The 24073-nt window shown below is 44.6% G+C and overlaps 1 protein-coding gene across 1 annotated transcript; it reads left to right on the top strand.

Moving 5' to 3' along the window:
- The first annotated feature begins 20612 nt into the window (after positions 1 to 20612).
- On the top strand, positions 20613 to 23836 carry LOC124646859 (3-phosphoshikimate 1-carboxyvinyltransferase, chloroplastic-like). The gene is made up of 4 exons (XM_047186904.1): positions 20613 to 20725; positions 23105 to 23349; positions 23446 to 23633; positions 23832 to 23836. The coding sequence occupies exons 2-4, from the start codon at positions 23153 to 23155 to the stop codon at positions 23834 to 23836; spliced, it is 390 nt and encodes a 129-aa protein (XP_047042860.1). The 5' UTR covers positions 20613 to 20725; positions 23105 to 23152.
- Positions 23837 to 24073: the final 237 nt, after the last annotated feature.

Below are 24073 nucleotides of genomic sequence, written 5' to 3'. Positions count from 1 at the left end.
GCTAGCGATAGATCATCATGCTTGTTTCAGATCGTCAGTTTTTTATATTTCAGTTATGCCCGCCCAATGAATCTGTCTCTCTACATAATGCTTGTTTCAGCTTATTCGACTTATTAAGAATTCCTTGCTTTTGTGTCCAGTTAGTCTATGATTGTCTGGAGTTGTAGGTGCCAGAACACCAAAATTTCTCCTTTTATGTGTTCCGATGTGCTGATTTTGAACTCCCGTGCTCATTCACTTGAAATACGATTTGATATGTTTATTTATCAGATTCTCTTCGAGGGTCATTAGGTAATCAGGTGTCAAAACTCTGAAATTAAGCAAGACCTAAATGTTCCACCGAGGCCGATCAGGTTTTAGGCAAAAGATTGCATCTATTGTTCCGGTTCCAGAATTTTTGGCCTCGATAATCGGGTTGCAATCTTAATAATAGACTATTATCAGATCTGTCGATCTAAATTAACTTTGCGGCTACAATATTTGCTTGCGTACGGATATTTCCTATGAATTACTTGTCGTGCAAATTTAATTGCATACTAGCAAGGTTTGACAAAGAATTTGGTAGAAAATCTATATGCTGGTAATGTACCATTGATCAAATAATAGCAGTATCGATGTCATGTATACATGCACAACAGCTTTCCAACCAACAAAGACACATGGTGCTGATAACATCTGAACCTGTAGGTTGTTATTTTGGTATTTTTGTAGAGCTCATATGTTGGTTGTTTATATGGAGGAATGCTGAGCAGTACAATAGTGCCACTGATGGTAAGCTAATAGAAGTACCTATCATAGTTACATAGAGGCAATATTACACTAATCAAGTAATGCTTCTTCATATCTAGACATTTTTCTTAGAAGTACTTGCTGCAGCTGAGAATCTTTAATGATGGCTATCAAGAGATGACAGCCAAGATTCTCCTAATTTCACATCCAAGATGAAGTAAAGAAAAAAAAACCAGTGAAACAACACCGTCTAGTGTTTGATTATCAATCCATGTTGTGAAAGAGAAAACTTGGCAATCCAAAGGAAATCCAAGAGATTCTAAGACACTGCACTTGATCATTTTATCAGCAAGTGGTCTCACTCTTGGATACGCATTCTGCTATCTGCAAGAAAAGTATGTTTCACTCATGCTCTTTCGAATACAGTTTATAACATGGTAAGTAAGGACAATGTACATAAGGGCATGTTCAAAAGGTACAAGATAATCATAGTATGTAGTCTTTATTTGTTGTGACCACATATTTGGTGCAAAAAATGTTTTTTTACTGTATCAATATGATTTCAAAACCATGTTTGCAGTTAAGAAAAGGAGATCATGCTTGAGTTAATGAAACACAAAATCAACGATAAAATATTGTCTCAATTAGTTCCTAGCAGAATAGGAAGAGCGTTGAGAGGTAAAAGTACTTTTTTTCAGGTAGCAAGCTCCCATCTTTTAAACTGCAAAGCATCCATGTCAGTATTAGCCGCAGCAGGATTCTCTTGCAATGAAATAACCTTGTTTACTGGTGGGCAGTCACTAAAGTAGTTAAAAAATCCAACCGGAAGTTAGAAATGTGCACAATAATCAAATATACGGTCACAGATTCTGAAAATAAAACTTGATTTTTGTGCTCTAATATATGCAGTGTTACATCAGATGACCAATTTGATATCCATCGAGACAAAGATACTCAGAATATGTGAAGTCAAAATTCCTATCATGTATCAGCAATAAAATTCATTTTAACAGAGGATTTGGGATTTAGGACAGGAGGTATTATTGTTTGTGGCACACTTGGAACTGGTGATACTGGTGTAGCATTTCACTACTTCTATTTCTACATTTTATTGATTTAGATATGCCTTGGTCGAGATTTTTCTTAATCTAGACATCTGTATATGACTGGTAGAGGTCTTGCTAATCTGACAAACAAAAGAAATGTAAAAAGTACATGCAGACTCCCAAAATGCATGTGTATACTAATTCCTACTGGGAAATTTAAAGTTGGGAATACCGTAGGGAGGGTATTATTTACGTTGGTTCGAAGATCTAGTAAGCATCTATAGATTAAACTGAGTAAACTCTCAGAAAAGATCCAATCTCTACGGCTTTGTGAATATTAATATATACCGTATGTGCATAGGTGCATGAAATTTTGGAAAATAAATCTCTCACTTTTATCGAATGCAGTTGCTTGCTTCCATGTTTTCCTTCACTTCCAAAAATTGCTATAAACTTCAGAAAAGCGTCACTAGAAATTGTGATGTGCAATGAATTTTTTTCACCTGAAATAAAGGTGATAGCAGGCAGTTAGATATTGATGGTTCCAACATGTATTTATTTAACTTTATTTTCAAGAAACTGTGACCAGCTGTATAGTGTATAAGAAATAAAGCAGAAAAGATCGCTGGTAGAAAAAGGGCCTTTAGTCGCGGTTCGCAACTGGCATTAATCCCGGTTGCGCAACCGGGATTAATTATGTGAGACTAAAGGCCCCCCTTTAGTCGCGGTTGCTTACGAAGCGCGACTAAAGGTCCATCCACGTGGGCGTCAGTCGTCCGTTGGGACGGAAGACCTTTAGACGCGGTTGGCCAGACCAACCGGGACTAAAGGTTTCCGCATGTTTAGGGTTTTAGCCCCCCTAAATCTGGTTTCTTTTTGTTGTGTTTCATTTCTTTTATATTTTATTTTGTGTTTCATTTTAATTACTGAGAAGTTTCAGTACACATATTCTACGCTACTATATACACGTTACACGTTGATGCATATGAATGTACAATTTCAAACAAGTTTGAAATTTCAAACAAGAAGAATTCAAGAGGAATATATAATATTCAATCTCGGGTGACCATATACAACTTAAAACAAGTTTCCATATACAATTTACAGCAGCAGAAGTTCTTAGTCCGCGTAATAATAGTGTTCTCCTTTAGGATGTAGAACTTCCCTCAGCAAAAATCCTGCTAATTCCTCTTGCATTGGTCGGAAACGAGGTTCTGGACTAAGCTTCCTCCGCAAGTCATGCATCTGCAAGTCGATATCCTGAGCCCTCCGCTCAGAGCTGTGTCCCCGGATGAACTCACAAACATAGTATCCACATAGATTGGTCCCTGGTGGCTGAGTATCCACATTAGATAACACTCTAAATGTTAGCTCATCTTTGAATTCACCGGTTATTTTATCTTTGAACCGTTTCCAAACCCTACAGGGCAAATAAATTAAATGAACAAATGAAGTTATTAGTTACTTGATATCAGGAAATGAACGAAAGAGGCCGATATAGTGCGCAAATGATTGAAAATAATTACTTTTGCATCATTAATCTTATGCTGATGCAATGCTTTGTATCCATATTTAGAGAGTCCATGACGAGAACTCTGAAGGTGTCAAACTGAATTATTAGCAGAATCCAGTGGAACATGCGGACACGTTACATGGATAACAACTCATGGATTAGACATAACATGGAGTAAACAAAAGAGAATATGCTCAAGACAGAAACACTCACCCAAAATGGTAAGGAAATAAAATTTCACTTTTGAGTTCCTGCTTTGTAAGAAAATCGTACAGGTCTCTCTCCATGTCTTTGGGGTATTTTTCTAACACATATCCATTAACGATATGTGGGTCAATGAACCCAACATCAAGGATGTTCCTCTTTTTGCATTACCCAAGCTTCATTCTGCATAATAGCGTACAGAAGAATATAGTTAGGACAATATAGTGCAGGCAATGAACGAGATGATGTAGAGATTTAATTATAGAAATAAATCACTTACAGAACGTAGCAACTCGGGATAGAATTGTCGAGCTCGCGCAGATTGAATAACTGGAACAATTCACTCATGTGAACTTGTACACAGTACTCTTTGAAGTGGTGCTCCTCTCTAACTTCCGCATAAATATATTCTTCGTCAGGATTAGTTTTTTATGAAATTCTTGTACCAGCGTACCAGATTTCTCATATTTGTTGGTAGACTCGCTTCCTGTGCAGGCTCGACGAGAGGCCCATTCTGCACATATGTAAATGCTACCTCACTTATTGGCGCCTCCTCAAGGCCTAACAATGCACGAAGAGTCATATCGAGCTCGTCCGCTTTTTCTTTGGCCGCTAACAAGGGATTAACTTGTCAATGCCTACAAGTTGCAGACTTGGGTTTCGCGAAAGTAGACGGCAAGTAGATCTCGAAGGTTTCAGCCGAAAAGGTGCTCGACTGCTAAAAACTAGGGTTATGTTGACAATGAGATTGATCCTTTCTTCGTCCCTCGACTCCCCCTTGTATAGGAGGCGGAGCCGAGGATTTCGTATTACACAAGTTACAAACTCCGGAAGACTCTTTGAGTTCGACCCGTAAAGTTAGAATTCTCTTTATTCCTAATCTATCTCTACTTGCCGTAGTCGATGCTTCAGTGGGCTCCTGGGCTTCATAAACTTCGGGTCATGGGCCTTCAGTAAACCCCGGGTACTTTCTTCGGCACTCCCATCCGGGATGCCTATGTCAGTAACCCCCGAGATATTGCTTGAATCGTAGAGTCGAGTAAAATCTCCATCGTACAATTCACCCATAAATTCTTCGAGTTATTTACAAATAATTTGATCGATACATATATATCTTGTACAGGGATAATGGTAGATGGGGATGGTTCATCTGACAGATCAGGTACCAGTTAACTGCTCTCGTGGCAAACCCATAAAAACCTACTTCAAGGTCAAGTCCCTGGACATGACCCCGGTATACTGGCGTAATCATGAATCGAATTCCAGTCATGTTTATAAAATCAATAGCGTGTCCGCCAGGAATATTTCTTCGCATCTGTTGATACGGAAAAAAGTAGCACAGAGCATTTGTGTGCGATACCACGCCACTCAGTATAGAACCTGGGGTCTTACCTTCGTAAAGTTTTACGGCATCTAGAGATTTTACCGCGGCGGACGCGATCTAGGAATATATTGTCGAGTACCTTTATCGGCTGTTGGAATATCCAATTTTGTCGGGTCATAATCATGAAAATATCTTGATACTCCCGATGGGAGTATACGACAAGTTATATGTAACTCGAAGATGTACGACGATAATCATTCTCCTTACTTTTTTATCCAATATTCTCTTCTGCATAATCTATCGGGTGCGCGACCAGCGCTCCCGATGGGAGTAGCCCCCTAGGCTACAGTCGAGTATTTATACTTGGCTGTAGGCTCAACTTGTATTATTGACTCATTCTATTTTTAAAAATGACGACTTTTGCTCCACCTTTATTTTATCGGATGAGCGACCAGCGCTCCCGATGGGAGTTGCCCCTGAGGCTACAGTCGAGTATTTATACTTGGTTGTAGGCTCAACTTTCATCTCCTTTGAATAACCCTGTATTTCTATCTTCATACTATCCTCTTATCAGAAGTATGAGTAACACTTCTGATAAGAGCAGCCCCCAAGCATTTGATTAAATACTTGTATTTGATCAAAGGCTCCCGAATTTATTTTGTCTGCGTGATACGTCCCAAACGTATCTATAATTTCTTACGTTCCATGCTACTTTTATGAGGATACTCACATGCTTTATACACACTTTATGTCATTATTATGCATTTTCCGGCACTAACCTATTGACGAGATGCCGAAGAGCCGATTGTTGTTTTCTGCTTGTTTTTGGTTTCAGAAATCCTACAAAGGAAATATTCTCGGAATTGGACGAAATTAACGCCCAGGGTCTTATTTTTCCACGAAGCTTCCAGAAGACCGAAAGGATTACGAAGTGGGGCGACGAGGCGCCGACACCACAGGGCCGCGCGGCCAGGGTGGGGCCCACGCCGCCCTATGGTGTGGGCCCCTCGCGCCGCCTCCAACCCTGCCCTTCCGCCTACTTAAAGCCTTCGTCGCGAAAACCCCAGTACCGAGAGCCACGATACGGAAAACCTTCCAGAGACGCCGCCGCCAATCCCATCTCGGGGATTCAGGAGATCGCCTCCGGCACCCTGCCGGAGAGGGGAATCATCTCCCGGAGGACTCTTCATCACCATGATCGTCTCTGGATTGATGTGTGAATAGTTCACCCCTGGACTATGGGTCCATAGCAGTAGCTAGATGGTTGTCTTCTCCTCATTGTACTATCATGTTAGATCTTGTGAGCTGCCTATCATGATCAAGATCATCTATTTGTAATGCTACATGTTGTGTTTGTTGGGATCCGATGAATATGGAATACTATGTCAAGTTGATTATCAATCTATCATATATATGTTGTTTATGTTCTTGCATGCTCTCCGTTGCTAGTAGAGGCTCTGGCCAAGTTGATACTTGTAACTCCAAGAGGTAGTATTTATGCTCGATAGTGGGTTCATGCCTCCATTGAATCTGGGACAGTGAAAGAAAGTTCTAAGGTTGTGGATGTGCTGTAGCCACTAGGGATAAAACATCAATGCTTTGTCTAAGGATATTTATGTTGATTACATTACGCACCATACTTAATGCGCTTTAATAAATTGCTAGGTGGATAAGTGTATCGCTATGATTGGCTATAAGTCTCAGAATTCAAGTTACACTATGCTGGAAAACAAGCTAATATAAGAGAACCAGTAGCTTAATTGATATCTCAACGTATGAGTGATCTGTTATTGTAAAATGCTCATAGAAAATAAATGCGGTTGAATTGTTATGGTGTCTGCCTACTTGTAGTTTGTATTTGCAGTTTAGATGATGTTTTATGAATCCTCAGTTCATTTGATTTCCAATTCAATAAAATTGTAATTGTGTGATAAGATGATAATTAGCCGATGCCCTGTTTGCAACTTAATACTGGAAGGGGTTCGGACGATAACCTGAAGGTGGACTTTTTAGGCATAGATGCATGCTGGATAGCGGTCTATGTACTTTGTGTAATGCCCTGATTAAATCTCATAGTAGTCATCGTGATATGTATGTGCATTGTTATGCATTCTCTATTTGTCAATTTCCCAACTGTAATTTGTTCACCCAACATGCTATTTATCTTATGGGAGAGACACCACTAGTGAACTGTGGACCCCGGTCCATTCTTTACATCTGAAATACAATCTACTGCAAACTCTGTTCTTTACTGTTCTTCGCAAACAAACATCATCTTCCACACTATACATTTAATCCTTTGTTTACAGCAAGCCGGTGAGATTGACAACCTCACTGTTAAGTTGGGGCAAAGTATTGTGATTGTGTTGTGCAGGTTCCATGTTGGCGCCGGAATCCCTGGTGTTGCGCCGCACTACACTCCGCCACCAACAACCTTCACGTGTTCCTTGACTCCAACTGGTTCGATAACCTTGGTTTCTTACTGAGGGAAAACTTGCTGCTGTACGCATCACACCTTCCTCTTGGGGTTCCCAACAGACGTGTGTCAACTACACGCCAGCAAGACTTTTTACGGCGCCGTTGCCGGGGAGATCAAGACACGCTGCAAGAGGAGTCTCCCACATCCAATCTCTTTACTTTGTTTTTGTCTTGCTTTACTTTATTTTATTTACTGCTTTGTTTGTTCTCTATATCAAAAATACAAAAAAAATTAGTTGCTAGCTTTACTTTATTTACTGTCTTGTTTGCATTCTCTATATTAAAAACACAAAAAAATTAGTTACTTGCATTTACTTTATTTAGTTTGCTTTATTTACTACTGCTAAAATGGGTACTCATGAAAATACTAAGTTGTGTGACTTCACTAGCACAAATAATAATGATTTCCTATGCACACCTATTGCTCCACCTGCTACTACAGCAGAATTTTTTGAAATTAAACCTACTTTACTAAATCTTGTTATGAGAGAGCAATTTTCTGGTGTTAGTTCTGATGATGCTGTTGCCCATCTTAGTAATTTTGTTGAACTTTGTGAAATGCAAAAGTATAAGGATGTAGATGGTGACATTATAAAATTAAAATTGTTTCCTTTCTACTTAAGAGGAAGACCTAAAGATTGGTTGCTATCTTTCCCTAAGAATAGTATTGATTCATGGACTAAATGTAAGGATGCTTTCATTGGTAGATATTATCCTCCCGCTAAAATTATATCTTTGAGGAGTAGCATAATGAATTTTAAGAAATTGGATAATGAACATGTTGCTCAAGCATGGGAGAGAATGAAATCTTTGGTAAAGAATTGCCCTACCCATGGACTAACTACTTGGATGATCATCCAAACCTTTTATGCAGGATTGAATTTTTCTTCCCGGAACCTATTGGATTCAGCTGCTGGAGGTACTTTTATGTCCATCACCTTAGGCGCGGCAACAAAGCTTCTTGATAATATGATGATCAATTACTTTGAATGGCACACGGAAAGAGCTCCACAAGGTAAGAAGGTAAATTCTGTTGAAGAAACCTCCTCCTTGAGTGATAATATTGATGCTATTATGTCTATGCTTGTGAATGGTAGATCTAATGTTGATCCTAATAATGTTCCTTTAGCTTCATTGGTTGCCCAAGAAGAACATGTTGATGTGAACTTCATTAAAAATAATAATTTCAACAACAATGCTTATAGGAATAATTCTGGTAACAACTATAGGCCATATCCTTCTAATAATGGTAATGGTTATGGTAATTCTTATGGGAATTCTTACAACAATAATAGGAGTGTACCCCCTGGTCTTGAAGCCATGCTTAAAGAATTTATTAGTACACAAACTGCTTTTAACAAATCTGTTGAGGAAAAGCTTGGTAAAATTGATATTCTTGCTTCTAAGGTTGATAGTCTTGCCTTTGATGTTGATCTTTTAAAATTGAAAGTTATGCCTAATGAAGATAAAGATAATAAAATCGTTACTACAGCAAACGCCATCCAAGTTCGAATTAATGAAAATATTAGATTAATGGCTGAATTGCATGCTAGGTGGGAAAGAGAAGAAAACGAAAAACTTGCTAAAGAGAATAATGTAGCTAAAGTTTGGACTATTACCACCACTAGTAGTGTTAATGCTTCACATGTTGCTAAACCTCCTACTATCAATGATAAAATAATTAGTGTTGGCAATGTTTCTACTCCTAGTGCAAAGCGTGCAAAACTGCTCGAACTGCTGAAATTGCTAAAGCTATCTGAAACAGTTTGTGATAAAACTGCTGAAATTTTTCAAAATATTGGGGACAATGATCCCATTGCTGTAGATCATAATGGTTTAGATTTTGATGATTGTCACATCTCTGAAGTTATAAAGTTCTTACAAAAACTTGCTAAAAGTCCCAATGCTAGTGCTATAAATTTGGCCTTTACAAAACATATTACAAATGCTCTCATAAAACACTAGTAGGAAAACCCTTATAGGCAAAGCTTAGTTCTGTGGCGCACCGTTTTGAATGCGCCACAGAAACTTATTTTGTGGCGCACCATGCTAGGTGCGCCACAGAAATAGCTTAATTTTGTGGCGCACTGCTGAACATTGCGCCACAGAAATTGTATGGGGCCCACATCCTGCCACCACCAATTATTAGTGTAGGTATTTCTGTGGCGCACATGGCCTGCTGCGCCACAGAAATAACTCTTTCTGTGGCGCATGTGCTTCGTTGCGCCACAGAAGTAGTTGATTCTGTGGCGCACTTGCTCGGGTGCGCCACAGAACTAAGAGAACTTATATCATCGCCCGTGCCCTCCCCCACGCCTGTTCACCTCTCCCCTCCCCTCTCCCCTCTCCTCCGATCCGCCGCGCGCCACCATGGTCGTCGCCATCGCCGTCGCCGCCGCCTTCCTCCGCGAGGGCCGCATGCCGCCAGGGTCCTCCCATCCCCGCCACCTGCAGCACAAGCTGCCGCTACGGCGAGGAGGGGCCGCCGTGAGGAGGGGCCGCCGTCGCGTTAAGGTGGAGGAGCCGCCGCGTCCTCCTCCTCCTCAACCGCTGCCGTCATCGTCAACCTCCTCCTCCACCCCTGTCGTCGGTGAACTCTCTCCCTCCCCTCCCCTCCCCTCCCTCTTCCTCTCCCGCGCGAGCACAAAGTGCTCGACGAAATGCTTGTGTGCTGCTCTGGTTGTGCTGCTGTTGTTGTTGTGCTATCTCGTCGTTGCTCGTTGATGTGCTACTGGATGCAATCTATCTATCTATCCTAGCTTGATGTCATTGTTGCTGCAGCTAGATGCATGCTTCTGGTTGTGCTTCTGTTGTTCGTTGATGTACTTGGTCTGCTGTTGCTCGTTGATCTATCTATCCTAGCTTGTTGTCATTGTTGCTGCAGCCTAGATGCATGCTCTTGCAGCTTCTCACCATTCCTGGTGAACTATACTGTTGCTATTGCTTGTGTGTCCATGCTCTAAATGGTCAAATGATCATCATGTGCTAGTGATTTACTTATTGGCTCATTGCTCATGGTTGATGTACCTCAGTAGTGGTTCTGGATGCATTGCTGATGTTGCTCTGGATGCATTGCTACTGTTGCTCTGGATGCATTGCCCCTAATTGTTATTGATGAACCATGTGATGGTAATGATTCAATTTAATTCAATGATGTTAATTTGATTTCCATCCTTTGTTGGAAATAAATCCATGTCCGAACTCTGTACAAGGTAATGAAGACTTGCTCACTTGGTATTGCTTGCTAGTTGGACATTTGGTTGGTTTTGATGCTACTTGGTTCATTTAAATGCATTAAATGCTACTATGGTATGCTACTGTGGTATCCTTGTGAAGAAAATGATGGATTCTTGTGAGCTTGTGGTATGCTACTATGCTACTGTGGTATCCTTGTGAACATTTACTTGATGGATTGTTGTGAGCTTATGGTATGCTACTATGCTTACTGGATCATGTGCATATAGTTCATATAGTTCCCTAAAAAGAAAGAAGCTCCCTGGCCAGATGCTTGATGTCTTGGCTTAGCCAATGATGCAAAGGCTGAGGCAAAACCTTGGATAAGAACAGATACTAAAATAGAGATATTCACATTAGGGAATCATGTAAATGGATGCCACTGTGGTATCCTTTGAAGAAAATGGGAAGTTTCTGATGGTTTAAAAGACTAGGTGATGCTAGGTTATTAAGTTGGTCTGTCAAGGTTGGTTTTATCTCGGTTAACTTGGATAGGCTATGTGTTCTTGCTTACTTATGCATATCCATCTCTACTGGATTGACTAGCTCAGGCTTGGCCTCTCTCTGCCGACATCACTTGGTTACTACCAAGTGATGAATAATCCCTTATGGTACCCCAGCTTTGTTTTGAACTCAACCGAGTAATGATAAATTTCTATTTCTTGTTGGCTTTGATGAAAATAGAGATATCCACAGTAGGGGATCATGTAAATGAATGCCACTGTGGTATCCTTTGAAGAAAAAGGATCATGTTTCGATGGTTTTAAAAGGCTAGGTGGTGCTAGGTGATTCAGTTGGCTACCAAGACTTGTCTCATCCGGTTAGCTGGGATATGCTATGTGTTGTTGCTTGTTTAGGCATATCTATCACTTACTGGATTTACTGGTTCTTGATTGGCCTCTCTTTTGCCAGCATCACTTGGTCTATATACCAAGTGATGAATAATCCCTTTGGAGCATCTTCTCCATGCATTCTATGTGTGTTTGAGGATCTTGACTTATGTCACCATGGTTGCTGGTTTGTTGGTGTTTTTGTACTTGCCGATGATTAGATGGTTGGTCGATCACTCGTACACTCGGGGGTGGAGCAAGTGAGCCTGGTATGATGGCACAAGTATCAATATTTTGTGCATCCTACTCGGCCTCGCTTACTCCATCCCCGGATGTTAATATTTGTTTCGCCCAACAAAGTATGAGGCATTCTATTTAGTTCATACTAGCTACTTCTTAATTGCATTGGCCTTTCTTCCATTTAGTGCCGATGATTAAATTGTTTGGTCACTTGTACACTCGGGGTGGGGCCGGTGAGCCCGGTGCGATGGCACAAATATCAATCTCTTGTGCATCCTACCTGGCCTCACCGACCCCATCCCGAATGTTAATATTTCTTTCGACCAACAAAGTATGAGGCATATGATATCTAGTTGAGATACCACTTGGCTCTTTCTTCCATTTTAGTGCCGATGATTAGAATGTTTGGTCACCTATACGCCGCAATATACTTTGTAGACGGGCCCCCCTTTCCCGGCCGCCGTTCCGTGAACGAGTCTTTGACGAGACAACAACGCCGACCTGCCTCTCCGGCGCATCACCACTTTTCTTCTCTCGCCGTCCGAGTACGTGAACGAGTCCTTAATGCAAAGACGGTGCTAGCCTCCCTAGCATCATGCCGACCCTCGTTGCCGCGTTTCGAGCCGTGTCTCACGCGCCCGCACTCTTCGCCTTTTGCCCGGTGAACGAATAGACCAATCGTTGGAATAAGGAAGCCGATGACGGCCGATCGCAATTTAATCTTGCGACCGGCCGTCATCGGTTTCCTTATTCCAACGATCAGTCTATTGGTTCACCGGGCAAAAGGCGAACAGTGCAGGGCGCGGGCACGGCCTGAAGCGCGGCAACATGGCCCGGCATAATGCTGGGCAGGCTGGCACAGTCTTTGCATCAAGGATTCGTTCACTGGACGGCGAGGGACTGCCGTGGTTCTGCGCCGGAGAGGCAGATCGGCGTCGTTGTGTCGTCAAGCACCCGTTCACGGAACGGCGGTCGGGGAAAGGGGGCCCTTCTGCAAAGTATACTGCGTTGTATACTGCAACTATGGTTTCTGACCATAGTATTTGTGTTGACCAACAATGTATGAGGCACTTATTCCATTTTGTCATTCCATTTGCTTTGAGATTTTCAAAATGCCGATGATTAAAATGTTTGGTCAACGTACACTCGGGGCGGCGTAAGTGAGCCTGGTAAGATAGCACAAATATCAATCTCTTGTGCATCGGACTTGGTCTCACTTACGCCGTCCCCGAATGTTAATATTTGTGTTGACCAACAATGTATGAGGCATTTATTCCATTTCTCTTGTGCATCGGACTTGTTGGTCTCACTTTCTTCCATTTTCATCATAGTAGGAACTGGATGAAGGACCCCGATGCAAGCGAGCCTGGTGGGTAGAGATGAGGGAGCAAAGGAGGAACCGGATGAAGACTACTTTGTATCTCGAAATTGTGAATTTTGTATGAATTAAGAGTTGTATGCAAAACATTTGACACTTGCCACTATATATGTATCTCGATCGGGCTCTAAGTAATGTGATGATGATGTCTATGTTATATCTGTGCAATGTACATGATATTTATATTATATCTGAATGTTGTTGTATATATATAACCTGTATATCTGTATATTGCTGTCTATAAACTGCATGTGTATAGCAGGCAGCACAAAATCGTGTATAATACAAGCAAATTCTGTGGCGCACTGAAAACCAATTCTGTGGCGCACGCTTCTCGTGGCGCACCTAAGAACACGTGCGCCACGTAAACCTTAATTCTGTGGCGCACGGGCAGGTGCGCCACAGAAACCTTATTTTTGTGGCGACGTTTCTGTGGCGCACCTCCCATGCGCCACAGAAGCCATTTTTGGTGCGCCACTGATCAGGTTTTTCCTACTAGTGAAAGCTAGAGAGGAGAAACTAAAACTTGAAACTTCTATTCCTAGGAAGTTAGAAGATGGTTGGGAGCCCATCATTAAGATGAGGGTCAATGATTTTGATTGTAATGCTTTATGTGATCTTGGTGCAAGTATTTCTGTTATGCCTAAGAAAATATATGATATGCTTGACTTGCCTCCATTGAAAAACTGTTATTTGGATGTTAATCTTGCTGATAATGCTATAAAGAAACCTTTGGGGAGGATTGATAATGTTCGCATTATGGTTAACAATAACCATGTCCCCGTTGATTTTGTTTTCTTGGATATTGAATGCAATGCATCTTGTCCCATTATATTGGGAAGACCTTTTCTTCGAACTGTTGGTGCTACTATTGATATGAAGGAAGGTAATATTAAGTATCAATTTCCTCTCAAGAAAGGTATGAAACACTTCCCTAGAAAGAGAATGAAGTTACCTTATGATTCTATTATTAAAACAAATTATGATGTTGATGCTTCATCTCTTGATAATAGTTGATTCACACTTTCTGCGCCTAGCTGAAAGGCGTTAAAGAAAAGCGCTTATGGGAGACAACCCATTATTTTACTTCTGCACTTTTGTTTTATATTTGAGTCTTGGAAGTTTTCACTACTGTAGCAACCTCTCCTTATCTTTATTTTATTGCATTGTTGTGCCGAGTAAAGTCTTTGATAGTAAAGTCAATACTAGATTTGGATTACTGCGCAGAAACAGATTTCTTACTGTCACGAAATTGAGCAGCCCCTTCTGTAGGTAACTCAGAAAAATCTGCCAATTTACGTGCGTGATCGCCAGATATGTACGCAACCTTCATTCAATTTGAGAATTTTCATCTGAGCAAGTTAAGTGCCCCAGAAAAATTCATCTTTACGGACTGTTCTGTTTTGACAAATTCTGCCTTTTATTTTGCATTGCCTGTTTTGCTATGTTTGATGGATTTCTTTGTTCCACTAACTTTCAGTAGCTTTGTGCAATGTCCAGAAGTGTTAAGAATGATTATGTCACCTCTGAATATGTAAATTTTCGATTATGCACTAACCCTCTAGTGAGTTTGTTTTGAGTTTGTTGTGGAGGAAGTTTTTTCAAGGGTCAAGAGAGGAGGATAATACAATATGATGAAGAAGAGTGAAAAGTCTAAGCTTGGGGATGCCCCCGTGGTTCATCCCTGCATATTTTAAGAAGACTCAAGCATCTAAGCTTGGGGATGCCCAAGGCATCCCTTCTTCATCGACAACTTATCGGGTCACCTCTAGTGAAACTATATTTTTATTCCGTCACATCTTATGTGCTTTACTTGGAGCGTCTGTTTGTTTTTGTTTTTGTTTGAATAAAATCGGATCCTAGCATTCTTTGTTTGGGAGAGAGACACGCTCCGCTGTTGCATATGAACACTGGTGTTCTTAGCTTTACTGTTAATGTTCATGGCGAAGGTTGAAACTGCTTCGTTCATTGTTATATGGTTGGAAACAGAAAATGCTTCATGTGATAATTGGTATAATGTCTTGAATAATTTGATACTTGGCAATTGTTGTGCTCATATGGATCATGTTTAAGCTCTTGCATCATGTACTTTGCACCTATTAATGAAGAACTACATAGAGCTTGTTAAAATTTGGTTTGCATGATTGGTCTCTCTAGAGTCTGGATATTTTCTGGTTAAGGTGTTTGAACAACAAGGAGACAATGTAGAGTCTTATAATGCTTGCAATATGTTCTTATGTAAGTTTTGCTGTACCGTTTTATACTTGAGTTTGCTTCAAACAACCTTGCTAGCCTAAGCCTTGTATTGAGAGGGATTACTTCTCGTGCATCCAAATCCTTGAGCCAAAAACTATGCCATTTGTGTCCACCATACCTTTACAATAAATTACTTGATTGATACCTTTAAAATTCTATTCTTTGCCTTTACAATATATAGCTCATGGGAAAATAGCCTTAAAAACTATTGTGGTGAAGAATATGTAGCTATGTATCTTATTTCTTATAAGTTGCTTGTTGAGCGGTAACCATGCTTCTGGGGACGCCACCAACTAATACACCTTTGTTGAATATCATGTGAGTTGCTATGCATGTTCGTCTTGTCTGAAGTAAGGGTGATTTATCATGATCAAATGGTTTGAGTATGCATATTGTTAGAGAAGAACATTGGGCCGCTAACTAAAGCCATGAATCATGGTGGAAGTTTCAGTTTGGACATCAATCCTCAATCTCTTATGAGAATATTATCTGTTGTTGAATGCTTATGCATTAAAGAGGAGTCCATTATCTCGTTGTCTATGTTGTCCCGGTATGGATGTCTAAGTTGAGAATAATCAAAAACGAGAAATCAAATGCAATCTTTCTCCTTAGACCTTTGTACAGGCTGCATAGAGGTACCCCTTTGTGACACTTGGTTGAAACATATGTTATGCAATGATAATCCATGTAAATCCAAGCTAATTAGGACAAGGTGCGGGCACTATTGGTAATCTATGCATGAGGCTTGCAACTTATAGGATGTCTTATACATAACACATATGATTTATTACTACCGTTGACAAAATTGTTTCTATGTTTTCAAAATGAAAAGCTCTAGCACAAAAATAGTAATTCATGCTTCCCTCTCGCGAAGGGCCTATCTTCTACTTTATGTTGAGTCAGTTTACCTACTTCTTTCTATCTTAGAAGCAAACACTTGTGTGAACTGTAGTGCATTGATTCTTACATGTTTACCTATTGCACTTGTTATATTACTTTGTGTTGACAATTATCCATGAGATAAACATGTTGAAGTTGAAAGCAACTGCTGAAACTTATATCTTCCTTTGTCTTGCTTCAAAGCCTTCTACTAAGAATTTATTGCTTTATGAGTTGACTCTTATGCAAGTCTTATTGATGCTTGTCTTGAAAGTACTATTTATGAAAAGTCTTTGCTATATGATTCAGTTGTTTACTCATTGTCTTTACCATTGCTTCGAATCGCTGCATTCATCTCATATGCTTTACAATAGTATTGATCACGATTATGATAGCATGTCACTTCAGAAATTATCCTTGTTATCGTTTACCTACTCGACGGCGAGTAGGAACTAAGCTTGGGGATGCTTGATACGTCCCAAACGTATCTATAATTTCTTATGTTCCATGCTACTTTTATGATGATACTCACATGTTTTATACACACTTTATGTCATTATTATGTATTTTCCGGCACTAACCTCTTGACGAGATGCCGAAGAGCCAGTTGATGTTTTCTGCTGTTTTTGGTTTCAGAAATCCTACAAAAGAAATATTCTCGGAATTGGACGAAATCAACGCCCAGGGTCTTATTTTTCCACGAAGCTTCCAGAAGACCGAAAGGATTACGAAGTGGGGCGACGAGGCGCCGACACCACAGTGCCGCGCGGCCAGGGTGGGGCCCGCATCGCCCTATGGTGTGTGCCCCTCGCGCCGCCTCCAACCCTGCCCTTCCGCCTACTTAAAGCCTTCGTCGCGAAAACCCCAGTACCGAGAGCCACGATACGGAAAACCTTCCAGAGACGCCGCCGCCGCCAATCCCATCTCGGGGATTCAGGAGATCGCCTCCGGCACCCTGCCGGAGAGGGGAATCATCTCCCGGAGGACTCTTCATCACCATGATCGCCTCCGGATTGATGTGTGAGTAGTTCACCCCCTGGACTATGGGTCCATAGCAGTAGCTAGATGGTTGTCTTCTCCTCATTGTACTATCATGTTAGATCTTGTGAGCTGCCTATCATGATCAAGATCATCTATTTGTAATGCTACATGTTGTGTTTGTTGGGATCCGATGAATATGGAATACTATGTCAAGTTGATTATCAATCTATCATATATATGTTGTTTATGTTTTTGCATGCTCTCCGTTGCTAGTAGAGGCTCGGCCAAGTTGATACTTGTAACTCCAAGAGGGAGTATTTATGCTCGATAGTGGGTTCATGCCTCCATTGAATCCGGGACGAGTGAAAGAAAGTTCTAAGGTTGTGGATGTGCTGTTGCCACTAGGGATAAAACATCAATGCTTTGTCTAAGGATATTTGTGTTGATTACATTACGCACCATACTTAATGCAATTGTCTGTTGTTTGCAACTTAATAGTCGAAGGGGTTCAGACGATAACCTGAAGGTGGACTTTTTAGGCACAGATGCATGCTGGATAGCAGTCTATGTACTTTGTCGTAATGCCCTGATTAAATCTCATAGTAGTCATCTTGATATGTATGTGCATTGTTATGCCTTCTCTATTTGTCAATTGCCCAACTGTAATTTGTTCACCCAACATGCTATTTATCTTATGGGAGAGACACCACTAGTGAACTGTGGACCCCGGTCCATTCTTTACATCTGAAATACAATCTACTGCAAACTCTGTTCTTTACTGTTCTTCGCAAACAAACATCATCTTCCATACTATACATTTAATCCTTTGTTTACAGCAAGCCGGTGAGATTGACAACCTCACTGTTAAGTTGGGGCAAAGTATTGTGATTGTGTTATGCAGGTTCCACGTTGGCGCCGGAATCCCTGGTGTTGCGCCGCACTACACTCCGCCACCAACAACCTTCACGTGTTCCTTGACTCCTACTGGTTCGATAACCTTGGTTTCTTACTGAGGGAAAACTTGCTGCTGTACGCATCACACCTTCCTCTTGGGGTTCCCAACGGACGTGTGTCAACTACACGCCAGCACTGCGCCATATTTTTCCTATCGCTATCTTTCAAAGAAGGCCAGTTGAAATTTTCCTTACAGTGACATCAGCGCTGGCGATGGCCACGAACGTTGTATTGGGAAGGTGCGGGTTCTGTCGTGCCACTAACCTGTGGGTCCCAAATGCTGCGTTGTTTGACACGTCACGCAAGTGGGGGACACACGTCCTCCGCTTTTTCCGGCACGCGCGCCGTAACGCCTGTCCAGTAACTTCACAGTAAAAAAGACATTTGTACCCCTGTGGACACGTGTAAAGCATCAAATCCATTTCCTTCCCATCCAACGGCTCGACGGATCGATTCCTTGCTATAAATCATCTCCTTCTTCCTTATTCTCCCCCTTCGCTGCGCCGTTCAACTCTCTTCTCTCTCCTCTTTCACCATTGCCGTCCCCAAGCTCTGCACGCTCGTGCTTCCGCTCATCTTCTTCCACCTAAGCTCTGCTACATGCCGCCGCGCGCGAGACTGACCAAGCACACCGCTTCAGGAATCGATGCGGCGATGGAAGATGCGGAGATCTCTGGATGGGAGAGATCCAAACTCTCCAACCAGGACAAGAGGAGCCTCAAGAAACTTGGCCTGATGAAGAAGAAGGACTCTCTTATCTTCCCTGGCGATGAGAGCGCCCCAAGCCCTCCGATTGGATACCGGGTAACTTTCATCGACCATCATGTTCGCGGTCTTTCCACCCCCGTCCATGAATTTCTTCGTGGACTTCTGTTTGTTTACGGGATTCAGCTGCATCAGTTGACCCCAAACTCCATCCTCTATATCTCTCTTTTTATCACCCTCTCCGAATGCTTCCTCGTGACCCATCCTAATTGGGGCCTGTGGAAGCGTATTTTCTATCTCCGGCGCAACAAATCCCGTAGTGTCGTCTACAATGTGGGCGGCGCTTTCATCTGCGTCCGACCCGACGTGGACTATTTTGATGTCAAATTCCCCGATTCCGTCCAAGGGTGGCGCAAAAGGTGGTTGTACATCAAAGACGAATATGTCGGCAATCAAGAGTACGGCATCGCTCCTTTTGATGGTACCGCAAAAATCCTCAGACGCCGGTCCTGGAACGCGGAAGCTTCTGCCGAAGAAAAAACAGCTACGTACCGACGCTCTGATGAAGCGCATCCACCAGCTCCAGAACACCCACGGTGAAAAACTGTCGGGTATCGCAAAAACCCTTTTATCTGATCAAAGCAAACTTCGCGGTTGTTTTATCTGATCCCCGAAGTAAGTAACTTTTCCTTCGAGTTGTACTTTTTATTTTTAAACTATCCTTTCTTTTATCTTGGGCATTTATCTTGAAATTTGTTTCTGCAGAACCACCAAGTCCTGACTTCTCTTCCTCCCCTTCCCAAAGGCGGAGAGGTAGAGGAACGAGCCGTTGTCCATGACGACCCGCAAGAATCTACTCGCCGTGAGAGTGAAGCCGCCGCATCTAACAAATCCGCGGCTTCCTCCGAAGAGGGGAGTGATTCAGAACCCTCTGCTTCTAGCAGCTCTGTCTCTCCACCTCCCACAGTTTCTCCAAGGAACAAGAGGAAGAGGGGTGACTTCGAAGATTCCGGCTCCTCCAAACCCGTTGGGTCACCTGCCGAAGAAACTTCGCCTGAAGAGGAGGACGCCTTCCACCCCTACGAGGACGCATGCTCCGTCAGCTCGTAAGCTTCCCTTGGTTTTATCTTATGCACAGCTATTTTTCTTCACCCTGCTTATCTTCCTATTTTTGCAGTTCTGAAGAAGGGGAAAAAGAGGGACCCACAATTCTTGGCACGGCTCCCACGAGCTCGTCCAACACCGTGGTTCTTTCCGATGAAAACCGCACTGTTGCGGATTCTTCGCCTCCTCCTCAGCCAATCGTGGAGACTTTGACTCCACCATCTAGCCCCCCGAGCGTCTTCAACGAAGAGGGAAAATACCGGGCTGTTGATGCAAAAGAAGCCTGGTGACCGGGTGTATACGTGAGCACGTATCAGTAGAGTGACACGTGTCTAACGACATCTGTTCTCTCCGTGAGATGATATACTACTAAAAAATTGTTTCACAGGATTCCTTAGACCGTGTCGTGCTCTTTTCCTCCATCTACTCCCACTCTGAGCCGCCCATCAGCGCAGAGGACTGGGGAGGCTGTGCTGCTCTCCGGCACGACATGGGCACCAACCCAACAACCCGTGCAATCCCGCCGCTCTCCTCCCTCCCACCAACCCGGTCACCACGACGGCATCGGCAATGGCGACCATGGCGCCGTCCAACGCGGCGGCGGCAGTGATGTCGCTCGACCGCGCCGCCGCCGCCCCGGCCTCCTCCGCCTTCTCGCGCTGCCTCCGGATGCCGGCGCGCCCGGCTCGCGGGATGCGTCTGCGGGGCCGCGGCGGGGCGGTGCTCGCGACGTCCGTAGCCGCTCCCGCCGCGCCAGCCGGCGCGGAGGAGGTCGTGCTGCAGCCCATCCGGGAGATCTCCGGCGCCGTGCAGCTGCCCGGCTCCAAGTCGCTCTCCAACCGGATCCTTCTCCTCTCCGCCTTGTCCGAGGTGAGAAAACAAGCAGACAAAGCCCCTCTCCCTACTTCTCCCCTTTGTGTGAATTGGGTGCCGAGATGGGATTTTAGGAGGTTTAGAGCATCTCCAGTCGCGTCCCCCAAACCGTCCCCCAAAGGGATTTGGGGCGCGCCGGACAAAAAAAGCGTTCCAGCCGCGTCCCCCAAAGCCCTTTTTTGTCCGGCGCGCCCCCCTTCGGTGTCCGGCGCCCGAGCCCGTCCCCGTCCCACGGGGGACGCACCGGGGACGCCGGACACAACGAAAGCGAGGCGGGGAGTGGCGGGGCCGACGCGTCGGCGGCACGGAAGGCTAAAACCCCGTCGCCTACCTTTGGTCAAGCGACGTTAATGGCGTCCCTGTTTTCCCGGGCGACGCAGGGACGCGTCTCGTCGTGCATGGCCGCGTGGCCGTCCGCGCCGGAGTTATTGCGTGCAACCACCCGCTGCCGCCGCTGTTTTAAGACGCCCTCCAGTTATCGCCGCTCATCATAATCCTTCTCGTCGCCGCCGCCTCCCCTTCCCAGATCCTCTCCTCGCCGCTCAAAAAATGTCGTCCTCCCGCAAGATCGCCGCGGCGAACGGCTTCGGCCGCGGCAGCCTCACCGTGGCGGAGGCGTGGGCGCTGTACCACGCCCGGTATCCAGTCCCGCCGGACGTGCGGCTGCCAAGCAGCGGCGGCTGGAAGATGGCCGTGAACGGCATTGGCATCCCGCCGCCGCCGAAGCCAGACACGCAGCAATGGCGGGACGCCATCAAGGCCCGTCGGGCTCAACTCACCGCCGAGGAGCGGGCGGATCCGACATGGGCGGCCAAGGACAACGACGACTGGTGGACGACGTACTTCAAGGCCAAGTACGACGTCGAGATGCACAGCACCGACAGGCTCATCGGCGGGCCCAACAGCTGGAACAGGGAAGGCCGCGCCCTGTTCTGGGGCGTTCCGGGGCGCACCCTCGAGAACGTCATCCGCGGCCTCCGCAACGGCGCTCCGCGGCTGGAGATGTCGTCGTCGCCGCCGCCGTCTCCTCAATGGCAGCCGAGGAGGACGACGTACTCGTCCTCCTCGCACTCTTCTTCCTCGGGGCCGGCGCGATCGACGCCGTCGTCGTCGTACCGGTCGGCGCCGTATACCGTTCCCAAACGGGAGGTCAAGGAGGAGCCGGCGACGCCCGTCAACACGAGGCGTGGCGGTAGCGGCAGCGGGCGGCAGCAAGGGAGGCGCGGCGGCGCCCTCCTCATCCCGAAGCCGGAGGTGAAGCAGGAGCCGGAGGAAGCGTCGCAGGCGGCGCTGCTGGCGGAGTACGAGCGGCAGCAGCGGCTCATCGCCAGCAGCGACGACCCCGAGGACTGCCCAGGGCTGCGGGCGGCGTTCTTGGCGTCCATGGACGACAAGGACGCCTGGAGGGGCGACCTGGACGCGGCGATCGCCATGTCCATCCGCGACTCCGGCAAGCCGCTGGTGGACCTCACCGACGACGGCGAGGCAGGACCAAGCGGCTTGGTGAAGGACGAGCCCGTGGACGAGCCCGTCGACGAGCGCGTCAAGCAGGAGGTCGTCACCGACGAGATGTACAACTTCCAGCAGTACTACGACGCCTCCGGCCGCCGCAAGTGGTTCTAGATTAGGTTTAGTTTTAAAGTTAGTCAAATTTTGTTCGAATCTATGTAAGTTTGGACGAATCTAATCGAATCTAGTCAAGTTTAAAATTTGCGAAATTTTGTTTGGGGGACGCGACTGGGAGCGACGTCCCCCAAACGCGGCACGAACGAAACACGTCCCCCAAACGCTCAATCCGGCGCGGTTTGGGGGACGGTTTGGGGGACGCGACTGGAGATGCTCTTAGGAGCACCTTATCATGCTAGGTGCTCGTGAGATCATAAGATTTTTTTTCCTTTTACTTAAAACGATCTAGCCATAGGATTTAGTTCAAGGTTACTCTTCTTAGTAGCCAATTCCTATGTTCGTTTATCGAATCGTTAGAATTATGTAGTTAGTTGGATCAATATTATATGAGGCCTTGGATGAGCAAAAGTAAGTTAATGATCATTAGAATTATGTAGGACCTGGTGATCCTCTTATGTCAGTCTGATGGCTTCCTCATGAAAGTATTACGCTGCAACGCTGTCATGGACACCTAGTATTCATATACCTGCATTCAAGATGCACGACTTTCAAATTTTGTTATCGCTAAAGGTTTTCACAAGCTATAAGATCCTAAATCTAGGATCCCCTCCAGGGTTTATTCACTTTCCACTCATCGGAATATTATAGTGCAGCATGTCCTGTCAACTTATTTGCAGTACGATAAGCAATTGAAACTGCTTTGCTTCGCTGTCATCTCTTGCTGATCATTAACTGGCTTTTGCTCATCAGGGAACAACGGTTGTGGATAACCTGTTGAACAGCGAGGATGTCCACTACATGCTCGAGGCCCTGGACGCGCTTGGGCTCTCAGTGGAAGCAGACAAAGTTGCAAAAAGAGCTGTAGTCGTCGGCTGCGGCGGCAGGTTCCCGATTGAAAAGGATGCCAAGGAGGAAGTAAAGCTCTTCTTGGGCAACGCTGGAACTGCAATGCGGCCATTGACGGCAGCTGTAGTAGCTGCTGGTGGAAATGCGACGTATGTTTCTTTTTTTTTTTATCCTTACAGGAATAAGTATGAGTTCCGTGGTTATGCTTTGAGACTGATGGTTTACGTCTCTCTTCTGAACTTCAGTTATGTTCTTGATGGAGTACCAAGAATGAGGGAGCGTCCTATCGGTGACTTAGTTGTCGGTTTGAAACAACTAGGTGCGAGTGTTGATTGTTTCCTCGGCACTGACTGCCCACCTGTTCGTATCAACGGCATTGGAGGGCTACCTGGTGGCAAGGTTAGCTTCATGAACTTCCATGTTATACGCTTTTGTACAAACATTTCACTTGTCTGGAGAAAAAACAAGATTACTGAGAGTAGTATGGTGCGATGCGACCACACAATAAATTTGAAATAGCCATAACCAATAGGCCCTATTTCGTATAAAACAGATATGCTGATTGTGTTGTGGTCTTAGATCACATGGGTCTATCATGAACTAGCACTTAACATTGAACCACATTCCACAGGTTAAGCTGTCACATGGCCGCCACTGGTGGAAAAAGGGCCTTTGGTCGCGGTTCGCAACTGCCATTAGTCGCGGTTGCGCAACCGCGACCAAAGTAGCGCGACTAAAGGCCCCCCCCTTTAGTCGCGGTTGCTTACGAACCGCGACTAAAGGCCCGTCCACGTGGGCGCCCAGGCGACCGTCGGGGCGGAGGCCCTTTAGTCGCGGTTCTTCTGGCCGACCGCGACTAAAGGCCGCCGCAGG

This window comes from Lolium rigidum, chromosome 4 (assembly GCF_022539505.1).
Source record: "Lolium rigidum isolate FL_2022 chromosome 4, APGP_CSIRO_Lrig_0.1, whole genome shotgun sequence".
NCBI lineage: Eukaryota > Viridiplantae > Streptophyta > Magnoliopsida > Poales > Poaceae > Lolium > Lolium rigidum.
The sequence above is the reverse complement of the archived record's forward strand: the minus strand, read 5'-3'. Positions and strand labels throughout refer to the sequence as shown.

What these genes read in the sequence shown, in the direction of transcription:
- LOC124646859 (XM_047186904.1), top strand. Translation starts at nt 23,153, where the DNA reads ATGCTCGAGGCCCTGGACGCGCTTGGGCTCTCAGTGGAAGCAGACAAA. An exon ending in GCTGCTGGTGGAAATGCGAC is followed by an intron (nt 23,350 to 23,445) that starts GTATGTTTCTTT and finishes TCTGAACTTCAG; the next exon opens with TTATGTTCTTGATGGAGTAC.